This window comes from Argopecten irradians, chromosome 8, assembly GCF_041381155.1.
Source record: "Argopecten irradians isolate NY chromosome 8, Ai_NY, whole genome shotgun sequence".
NCBI classification, from domain to species: Eukaryota; Metazoa; Mollusca; class Bivalvia; order Pectinida; family Pectinidae; genus Argopecten; species Argopecten irradians.
Window position 1 is genome coordinate 19883214 of NC_091141.1, and position 11694 is coordinate 19894907.

At 33.1% G+C, this 11694-nt stretch overlaps 2 protein-coding genes across 2 annotated transcripts; both read right to left on the reverse strand.

The window, feature by feature from the left end:
• Positions 1 to 29: 29 nt before the first annotated feature.
• On the reverse strand, positions 30 to 5028 carry LOC138329779 (uncharacterized). The gene is made up of 6 exons (XM_069277072.1): positions 4887 to 5028; positions 4502 to 4547; positions 4177 to 4300; positions 3606 to 3817; positions 3053 to 3217; positions 30 to 2706 (listed from the first exon to the last, which is right to left on the reverse strand). Exons 1-6 carry the CDS (start codon positions 5026 to 5028, stop codon positions 2448 to 2450), a joined length of 948 nt encoding a protein of 315 aa, XP_069133173.1. The 3' UTR covers positions 30 to 2447.
• LOC138329617 (uncharacterized) lies at positions 4471 to 11176 on the reverse strand. The gene is made up of 9 exons (XM_069276710.1): positions 10932 to 11176; positions 9855 to 9971; positions 9080 to 9253; positions 8414 to 8557; positions 7144 to 7236; positions 6272 to 6568; positions 5428 to 5710; positions 4887 to 5123; positions 4471 to 4547 (listed from the first exon to the last, which is right to left on the reverse strand). Exons 1-6 carry the CDS (start codon positions 11129 to 11131, stop codon positions 6472 to 6474), a joined length of 825 nt encoding a protein of 274 aa, XP_069132811.1. The 5' UTR covers positions 11132 to 11176; the 3' UTR covers positions 4471 to 4547; positions 4887 to 5123; positions 5428 to 5710; positions 6272 to 6471.
• Between the last annotated feature and the right edge of the window lie 518 nt (positions 11177 to 11694).

The window sequence follows — 11694 nt, forward strand, 5'->3', positions numbered from 1 at the left end:
TTGTATTTTTTTTTGTTTTTTTTTTCAAAGATTTTCAAAATGCATACATTATATTAAGACATAACATCAACAATTTAAGAAAATTTACGACGATATATCAATCAGCATTTGACCTTTACTGATACTTCACAAAGTTTTCCTGTAGTTTTATACTAAACATACAAATTGTACTTACAAGAAATAGACCTTTTCTATAGATTAAGAGATTACAAAGATTCATTGTGAATGAAAGAAAATACAAGAGTTTATTGGAATGCATCGGTCACTTGCTGCTTGGTATTTTCAGTCTATGCTTTCAACTTTAAGTATAAGATCCAATAATCCAATTAATAATATATGTAGATTTCTAAAATTAAGCATAACACAAGTTAAATACCCAGGTATCAGGTCTTTAGGTCTCATAGCTATACTATTGACATGCAGTTGTTACAAAAAGCTTATTTGAGCCCTGTAATTTTGAATGAAGGTCAATGTAATTACATGTAATTAAATTATTTGGACATACTTTGAAGCCATATAATTTGTGTTGAATTTTCTTTCAGTTCTAATAATGTATAAAGTTATTTTGTATCTAAACTAATGACAAGAAGTCATTTAAAAGTATTTTCCTATTTGATCCATGTGACCTTTCATTAAGAGTCACTAGTACATCATCAACCATTATTGATCATGTTTATGTAAATAATACTGACCTCATCTCATCTGTTCATGTACCGTGTGTAACCATAAGTGATCATTATCCTGTATGTATAACAGTACGTCAGAATTTTACTGATGAAGAAAGAAAACCTTAGTTACAACATGACTATATCAAATATAGATGTTTTAAAAAGTTTGTTGATGAATATTTCTTGGCAGATATTGGAAACTCTGATTTAGTTAGTATATTAAACACAACTGATCCAGATGAAGCACTATCACATCTTTATAACGTAATGCTACAATTGTTGAACAAACATGCTCCCTTAAAATCAAAGAGAGTAAAAAGAAACAAACAGCCGGAATGGTATAATGAAGAAATATCAAAAGCTCGGAAATTAAGAGATCATTATCATAAAACAAAGAACTGGGAGAATTATAAGTATTGGAGGAACCGTACAAGTGCGCTGATTTTAAAATCTAAAAAATATCTTTTTAAAAATACTATCATTAAAAACAAGCCAAGCGCATTATTGTGGAATCATCTTAAATGTACAATGTATGTCTAAATGTCAGAATCATAACAATATTCCTAATCAACTGAAATGTGATAATGGTGTGATTATTTCGGATCAACAAGAGATTCTAGACAAAATAAATGCATAATTTGTAAATGTTTCAAATCTAGTTGAATACAAAGAATTTGATTATGATCATGTGCAAATGGAAGAACATGCATCAAGGCTGATACCCTCTCAGAATCCTTTCTGCATTCCTTACATAAAATTAGAGGAAGTTGAATCATACATTAAAAAGCTTGATGAAACAAAATCAACTGGTATTGATGGAATAGGTCCAAGGGTTATAAAATTATGTAACGTTATTATTTCTCCCTATTTGACTTACATTATAAATTTAAGTTTATCAAAGTCTCGTTTTCCATCGTCTCTTAAAGAGGCAAGAGTGACACCATTACAAATGGGTGGCGAAAAATACAATCTTGATAATTACAGACCTATATCTATATTACCAACTTTTTCAAAAATATTTGAAAACATGTTATACATCATCTTTATAAATATCTTGTAAAATACAAACTTTTACATGCTGCACAGTCAGGTTTTAGGGCTAAACATTCATGTCAGACAGCCCTAGCCTATTTGATTGATAGATGGATTGATTGCATAGATAAAAACGAAATGGTAGGAGCAATATTTATAGATTTTAGGAAGGCTTTTGACTTAGTAGATCATAATATACTTCTTCACAAGTTAAAATATTTAAATATTTCACCATCAAGTATTAGTTGGTTTGCTTCATACTTATGTGGCAGAGTTCAAAAAGTTCAGTATAGAAATCGCTCCTCCATCACCTGAATTCATAAAATCGTGAGCTCCACAAGGATCAATACTGGGTCCTTTATTGTTTATAATTTATGTAAATGATATGCCGCTATATGTGAAAAATTGTCAAATAGATATGTATGCAGATGACAGTACTATGCATGTAAAGGGTATTGACTATACTAGTGTTACATGTCAACTACAAGAAAACTTGAATCAAATCCCATATACGTTCGTCATTTTGAACGAGATATAACCTTGAAATTGGTCATTATACATTATATATACCTGAGAGCATGCTCTATCATATGCAGCCTTCTAAACATTTCTAATGTAATTTCGTTTCTGACCTTTGTTTGACCACATTTTACCCCATAATAAACTCTTGACCTTGACATAAATTTCTAATAACATGAAGTAAGTGTTGCAAGCAGTAGTGGGCCCTTAACAATAGATATACAGGATTTATTTCATCTCCCTTTTTCTGGATTTCATCATATCTACTAGTTGCTTCGTTGGTTCTGGGCTAACTGGAGCAAGATGTGAAGATAGCCTCCGTGGGTCATCTGCTGCCATTTCCTTTGGGCGATGCATCCCTTCCCTGTCATCCAGTCGTCTGACAAGCATGTTCTTCAGAAGGTCATTCACATATCTATATTCTTTCTCTAGCTTGCAGGGATAGACCGACCATCGTCCACTTTTCTTATTAAATGTTCTGTGATATCTAAAACAAAAAGAAGATCACTGCACAAAAATGTCTTCCCCATAAATCTTGCTCCTTTTAAATTTACATTTTTGTGTGCCATTTTCTTTACTTGGTACATTTATGGAGGATAAGCCCGAGATATTTTATCTCTTATACCAGACTTATAAATGTGTGGTGTAGGGCTATTGTTATCATTTCCCCATGGTATGAAAATCTTGACGGATTGCTATATTTGGGAAGAAATTATCCATTTGTTGAAAAGACTCTTTTTATTTAAAATTTTCAATGTTTATAGATATAGTCAATATTTAGTATGTTATGGATATATATGGATACAAATTTTCTAACTATACATAACACTTACACTACTTCTCCTTTCTTATTCAACTTCAGCTGTCTATCAATATGAAAATTGTTGTCCAGGGCTGCCAACTGATTCCTTGTCCTATATGCAGGAGGGCTGTATGCAAACCGTTTTGCACAGTACATCAGAATGAGGTTATTAAACACCTCAATATCTGCGGTCATTCTGCATAGGAATAAGTAATCAGATATGATTATTCAATATGAATGGTCAAAAGGGTTTGATGCTATTCACTGTAAAACAATAATCACAGTTCAGGTATTAATTCTCAAAAACTAACTACATGTAACAAGAGATCCCAGAGGGTTCTTGGCATCCTCTAAATATTGATCTGTCTGACAATAGAAAGAGGAATATTTTCTCTGCTTTTCAAACTTTGAGTACATATACAATTTGGAACAGATCGCTTCAATACTTTCTTTGAAATAGTGGTAAAAAACTATAACTATCAAAATCCAAGATGGCTGCCTGACGGCCATATTGTCTTTTCGATCAGTCTCAAAATCAGCATGATAGTGTCTTAGGGATCAAGGGAACATTGGTAATTGGTTACCTGAAATTTTCCAAATATCCATAATTGTTTCTCAGCCTGCTGTCCAAAACAATATCACTTATAGCTCTAGCTGACGGAGATTCCTTTGTGAGCCATTCTGGTCTGCTCAAGTCATCAAGGTCTCCATGTGAGCACTCAGCAGGTCCCTCACCCTCAGACAGGATCCATTGGTGCTCATTGCAGACATGATGACGTGCCTGTCCCCAGATGTTCTACAAATAATTACCTTTTTATGAATATGTAAACATATTTAATTTATCACAAAAGATTCCAAATGTGTCAGTTGTTATTATGGTAAGATTTGACAATAAATGATAATGTAAAATAACCTGGAAATGTCTGTAATATGTAACATCTGGAAAGACAAGACTGAGGACAGGACTGTATGCATTATAATTACCTAACAACCTCTTTACTGTTTGCCACATTGTTTTTAGGTCTGTCCAGAAACAATTTGTACATTCATCTTTATTTATGATCCACATGTTGAAATAATTGATACTAGGTAATATATTCAAAGACTTAAGGATGGAGGTACATTAATATCCCACTTAATTACAAAGATACTCACAATGAAATTTAGGTAACTTGTGGCTTCTCTACAGGCATACCAGAAATGATTCACAATATGTTTGGCCCATGCCAGTATATCTTTGCATCCTTTCTGCTGTCCTGCCTGAATAAAAAAATCCTTCCTTCAAATTACATTCACTATAAATTGGTCATACATGTTGATTTTATAGGGGACATAACTCTTAATTGCAATTGATTGTGTCATAAATACTGCAATTGTAACAGTATTCCATAACCTTATAAGATAATAAATAATAAATTCAAATGCTTACAGGAAGGAGTATAGTATATACCTTAGATATTTTTTTGCCTAAGTTCTTTGCCACGTGCCATATGTCGTACTGTGCTTTAAACCTGGATAAGCTGTTCCTAAAAATAAAAACAATATACATATATAATGATTATAAGCATTGATAACACAGTTTGCAAACCATTTCTTTTTGAGACAAATTCTTTTAAGTACTTTCTGAGAAATAGTGGTTACAAGAAAAATGGACAGATGGACAACCTGGTTTCTATATGGCACCCACATCTCAATGCAAGCACTAATTAAGAAATAGTAACTTCAATGTGTCACTATTGGTCTTTTAGTTATTTAGTTATTTTATTCCGTCTTTGCATATTACAGAGTTAGCTCCCTTGCGGGTAGATAACATGTGACATCACAAGTAACTAATTCTATAAACAAAATTAGAGACAGCTACTCACTCATCAAATATCCAATTCCAATATGAGCATCTGTGACAACCTCCTTCACATCTAAGCCTTTATGAATCAGGTCATTAAGACTTCTTTGGAAAGCCTCTTTTTCCATAGTGGTTGACTTGCGTCCAACTACACGCTTGTCCATAGTCAACAGGCTCATCACTTTTTTTGACTCTATTTCCATCAAAGTGTAACTACAGTATTGAGCACTGTGTCCTGGGCTATCCATTCGTCCATCCCCTGGAAGAAGTAGACTCCATCATCACAACCATTATCATGTAAGCACGTCTTATTGTAGACATTAGCAACCAAATGAAGTGCCATTTCCGGAAATAGGAATGCAGTATTTGTCATCTTTTAAAGACTCAATATTTTTTCATCTCAATCGAAAGACATCTACCTATCAGTAGTTATGATTATGTTACCATAATAACATTAATTGTAACATCATGATTGGTACCGATGATGGATGCATATGGCAAACAAATTGTTACTTAAAATTGTCCCAGACATACAAAAGTTTCATAATTTCTTGAAAACATACCCATTAAAACTACTTCCTTTCCAGCAAAACTTTGAATTAGATCTGCCTGATGTTCCTGCCAAAACTGATCAACAGTTGGTCCAATATAGAAATTCTGTATTCGGTGAAATACCGCTGCACTAGGGAAATGCAACTTGAGCATCTTAGCCCAAAGTGCAAGTTTCCCATAGTTGTTTCCTGATGTAATACAGGTTGCAGAAATAAGAAAATCTCCACTATGCAGGCGTCTATTTAAAATGGGCTGTGAACACCAAGTGTGCTCAATATGTCCGTTTGCACAAACCTGCAATGAAATAATCACAATTAACAAAATAACCCAATTATTGCATTTTTAAATACAGCAATTTACCTGGTAACTGACTGTTCTGTTATTACACTAAAGACATTGTTGGATTGAGATATCCAGACAGTATAACTGAACTAATGTTCATAATTCAAAATCAAATAATTAAATTTTATCTATTTTCATATTATATCTGACTTTCTGATTGGCAGATCCTTTTTATTCATATACAATGAAGAAAAAATCCGAGAATGACGTTATCATGACGTCGCAATAGAGATTCCATTGGAAAATCAATGGAATCGTACGTTTAAACGTATTTTATATGATCAAATAGTCTGAAAAATTAATTATAAGCATTGATGTTAAATATTTTTTAAACTTCATCGTGTTATGAAATAAATTGTGTTTGCAAACTTTTATGAGAATCCGCTACACGGATTCACACAGTTTGAAAACAAAATTTATTTCATAACCTGATGAAGATGAAAAATAGTGACATCAATGCTTAACTGATGAATACTAACTTTAACAATGTTGATGCAAATTCTGTTGACTTACCCACTTCAAATAAACAGCTGATCCCAGGAAATCTGTTTCAATCATCAATTTAAGTGTACACAGTGAGCACTGCTCCTTTGAAGTATGTGCCAAGGTGATCAGTTGACTAGCAAATACCAGACAAACTTCATCTTCTACCAGCCCCTCAATTGCATCATGACTCTTTACTCTCTTCAAACCAGGACCAGCCTCTTCTTCACTCATCTCAATGCTGTTATCTCCTTCTTTAATAACTCTTCCCCAAATTGCGATTCCTCAAATGCCAGCTCTTCTATGTTGTCATTCATCCCTTCTGGCCTATTTTACATAAGAACGATAATAGGATTAGCAACAGTTTGTCAACATCATAAGGAATACTAAAAGAATATTTACATTCACTTGTCACTATCACTTAGTATTTATAAACTAACATTTAATAGTGCAATTCTTCTGCCATCCAAAATGTGACCCTTTACTGATTGACTGGGACATGTCAACTGATTACTGTCAAAAGGGCTGTTCTAGGTTATAGTTAAGAGTTCTTTTGGTCTAACATCAACAACGTATAAGCATGCAGCCCAAAAATGATGAAACTAGATATGTAAATATAAGCATTAAAATATTTATTTATGGTATCAATGGTATTTACCTTCATTCAAGGTCACATGGGTCAAATAGTCTAAATGATCAACTAACAGACCATGATATATATATAGATGCCAGTTTTGCAGGCAATTGATGACTTTGTAAAGCACAGATTAAAATACATGATATATATAATCTCACAGAGTCAAAATCACATTAGGATTTATGTAGCAATACAAAAAGAGAGGCAGAATTTTTGAGGATTTATGTAGCAATACAAAAAGAGAGGCAGAATTTTTGCAACTTACATAATGGAAAACTTGAACTCTGGACTATAGTCTGGGTCTTTTATGAGATAAGATTCCTCCTCAGTTTCTTCTTCCGATATATCAAGTGTCAATCTGAATAAAGAATAATTATTGTTACTGAAATGTATACTTTCATGCAAAATTGTTATAGTTCATGTATTTCATACCTCTGCCATAAATGTTTTTATTACATTTTTAGAGAGAGGGCAGTACTCACAAAGGGCCTTGCTCAATTTGCCTTACAATTAGAAAAGAAATATCTTGACAATAAAATGTACAGTTGAAAATATGACTTAACAAGAGGCCCATGGGCCTTAATGGTCATCTGACTGTTGGCACAATAAAATACCTCAAAAAATATAGTAGTAGCAAACAATTAAGACAATATAAAAGAACTCTTTCAATAGAAGAAGTTCAAGTTCTGATACATTTGATGAATTAGACAATGAATGAAAAGACCTTAATCCCCCACCTTAGTGATGCTATTAGTCCAATATCCAGTCTCTAATAAAAAGCCTCTTAGTTATTTACAAGAAGTTGTTTAAAAAGATTTTTACTTATTTGATTATTGTGACCTTGGATGAAGGTCAAGGTCATTCATTTGAACAAACTTGGTAGCCCTTCACCCCAGCTTGATGCCCCAGGCCCAATATGAGTAGCCTGGGCCTTTCGGTTCTTCACAAGAAGTTGTTTAAAGATTTTAGCCTTTTTGACCCCTGTGACCTTGAATGAAAGTCAATATTATCAATTTTAACAAACTTGGTAGCCCTTCATCCCAGCATGCTGCAGGCCAAATATCAGTACCCTGGGCCTTTCGGTTATTGAGAAGAAGTCATTTGAATGAAAAGTTTATGCACGGCGCATGACGATGGACGATGCTATAGCCAGATGACCTTAAAATACTTATCACATAACTAACCCGACACATCCAAGCCTGATTTCTACTGTTTTATACAGAGACGAAACCTAAGTTTTTACTTATAATTACTCTATTATCAAAATTTATATTTATGTGATAAATAGAATCTTACACTCATGACTATGTCATGTGAAATTTATCAAACTCGTTAGATAATTTGATATGCCACGAGCTTTAATATGATTTGATATGGCACTCTCCTAAAGGCTTGCGGCATATCAAATTTTTGAACTAAAAAAAATGTTTGATAAATTTCATATCACTTTAGCGTGACGAGTGTAAGATTCTCTATATGTAACATGATGATTACAGTAAAATATTTCTACTTCATAAAAAAAAAAACACACTTACTCTAATGGATTAACAAATGATCCAGACAGTACTTGTTTGCGTCTACGCTTCCTTGGATCATCAACAGCTTTACTATCTTCAGAAGTCAGCAGTTGTTCTATAGATAGCTCTGGAACTTCCTCTAATCCTGATAATGTTGTTTCCCTAATGGATCATAATAATCATTAATTATAGACATCAGGACTGTATCATAAATGAGATTATATAAATTCAATAAGACATGAACAAGTTTGTCAATAGTGGAATGCAAATTCTCAAAATTTAGGATTTTTAAGCCCTAAAATACCAAGAATGCTTATCACATTCTTCTCCAATCATTATCCATGTGCATGTTCTGACATTGATGCAATGAAAAAAATATTGAAAATGCTTTTAATTTAACTATAATTTCTTTGCAACTTTATCTGATAATTCAAATAACAAGCATTTTTATTAGCTTAAAAAGTACTTATCAGCCCTAAAGTAAAAAATGGCATTGTCACTGTTTGTAATATTGTTTCTGATTGGCTGAGATAATGGTGTAATGATTTCATAGACAAAAGAGTCTAAAAATGAATTTTGAATACTGAAGAGATTATCTTTGAAATTAGTTAATTGAACTATAAGGATTAATTCTAATAGATTTTATATGTCATTGGGATATAACACAAAAACTAAAGAACTTACCCAGCTGATTCTGCAACTGATATTTCAGAAAGTACTGGTGTGTGATATGCTGAAGATGATAGTATTGGGCCTGCTGAATGTATCAGTGGTGTTGATGTCAATGTTGATTGGCCCAATTTATTAATTGTAGACAATATGGTGCTCGAGGGGCAATTCTCTTCAGAGATTTTATAGCTGAAAAACAAATCAGTATATTTTTATTTATTTTCACTGCATCCTCACTACAGGTATCATTTTTGAAATGACAATAATGAATTAATGATAATATTTGCAATAAAATTATAATGAAAAACAAAGTATAATTTTCCATGCATTATCAAATTTAACTGAGAGTGAACATGCATATTTTTTTCAATGTTATATACATTGTACATGTTTATATCTTTATACATGTACATATTATAGCCTAGTACCCCCATTTTATATTTGTAAAATTGTTTCATGTAGAATTGTTATTGTTTTTGAGTACGGTGAAGAGGATCTCTATTTAGATCCTGTATTTGAACATAGTAGGGGTTGGCTCTGATACATGTACTCGACACCGATACAGTATTGTTACTCGTTTTAAAAAAAATATCGGTAAATATACCCGTATTAATTTTAAAGTACTGATACTATTATCGTTTTTATTGATACCGGTATGGCATCCTATCCTAAGTAGGGGTAGGCTACATAAATATATAAAACCTGCACCCTGCTACAATATTTTTTTTCCCAAAACCAGAAGCAGACATCTCTAAGATCTATGAATACCTAGGACTGACAAAGCACTTACCCAGCTGATTCTGCAGCAGATATTTCAGAAAGTACTGGTGTTGATGGCCCCAGTGTACTTGTAGACCGTATAAATGTAGGGTGTTTTGGGAGGATATTCTCTTCAGAGTGTTCATATCTATATATATATTAAAACAGCAATGTAAAAACATGTATTAAAAATATATCCATCAACAATAATAATATAACCTACAATTAAAATGAGCCGTGTGTGTATACACATGTAGAATAAACATAAAAGAAAACTTCATGACAATCATTTTAACTGTCATTTACTGTCATCACAAGACACAATAAGATCATAAAGTTTTGTCAGCTTCAAAAAAAACTTGCCTACTAAATTGGGCCTAATAAAAGTACAGTTAGATTATACAATTCTATTTATCTAAGTAATTTAATTATTTGTAACATACAAACCTGAAATATGTATCTACCAAATCATTTTGAAGGCCACATAATTAATATATTATTACTTTCATAAAACCACCAGTGCTCTAAACGTCGCTTGAAGGAAAGTGTCTCATTGTTAAAACATATACGATTACGGAACCAGCTAGTCTATCGACTGTTTGAGACTTGTAATCAAAAGTAGAGTGAGTGTCAAATTTGTGATGGAGCTTATCGCTCTAGGAAAAAGTAATCGATAAACTACCGGATACTTTATAGTAAGTAATGCGGTTTGTTTACAATACAGCGATTGCTCCGTCAAGAGTCTGACGTTTTCGGCTTATATAAGGACCGATGCCTGATTTTAGCAATGTTAGCAGAATGAGTTAGTTAATAACAAAAACTTGTACATGAAGTATGAGCCCAGACATAGGAATTTAAGATTATTTAGGATAACTAGTCTGCACACTCGTCAAAAAATGCAAGTGGATAATTTTTCTACTCGCAATTTCAGAAATAAACTCGCTTTTTACGAGTGTTAATTTTGAAAGGACAACAATCGTCGAAATAGATAATTCTGCAAATATATTTATAAGGAAAATGTGCTGATAATGTGCTGATATACCATATAGTTTGATATCACATAGACTATAGGCCTAAGCTTATATTACAAGTACTATAGTACTAGTACCTGTCCAATAGCACTGCAGCCAATTCCGCATCAGTGCGTAATTTCAGTTTTTCCCTTAGGTTTCTCCACCTCCCCGACTGGTCACCAATTCGAATCCGGTTCTGGGCCCGTGAAGCTTCTAATAATTTCCGCCGCCGCTTTGATTCGCCGGGATCCGTAAACTTTTGACAGCTGCGCTTACGCTTCGTGTCGTCTGCCATGTTTACGTACGGAACACTGCCGTCACATGACTTAAGTCACGTGATGTTATTGGCAACCGCTGTCATCTGACTTCGGCGGCTGGGGTAAGTGGGACCCACCTAGCGGTTTCAACTTATTTTACATATTTTTTTTAAAAAAAAGTTTCCGAATCGGTACCGTCCATCTTGACTTCGGTTTAGTTCTATCTCAGCATGATTTACAACAGGGATTTTTTTCAAAATTCTTCTGAATCATGAAAAAATCAGGCAGATACGGATATTGGGCCTTTAACTATACTTATAAGTATAAGTAAGGTTATAACTAACCGCACAATAATGCGGACTGTATCCTGGTCTCGTCGTTTCAGAAAAAACATTCGAATTAAATTAAATGTAAAACTTGTGGAATTTTAATGCGTCTTTATTGAATAATCTGTGACTAGCGAAGTTGATGTGTCCAGTAAAATGACAAAATCAGTCAGTATCTATGGAAAAGCAGTCAAAACTGTTAATACGGCACCCGTAATAGAAAATGAATTTAAAACAGAGTTTGATTTCAAAGTTATAATTTAAATATAAAACAA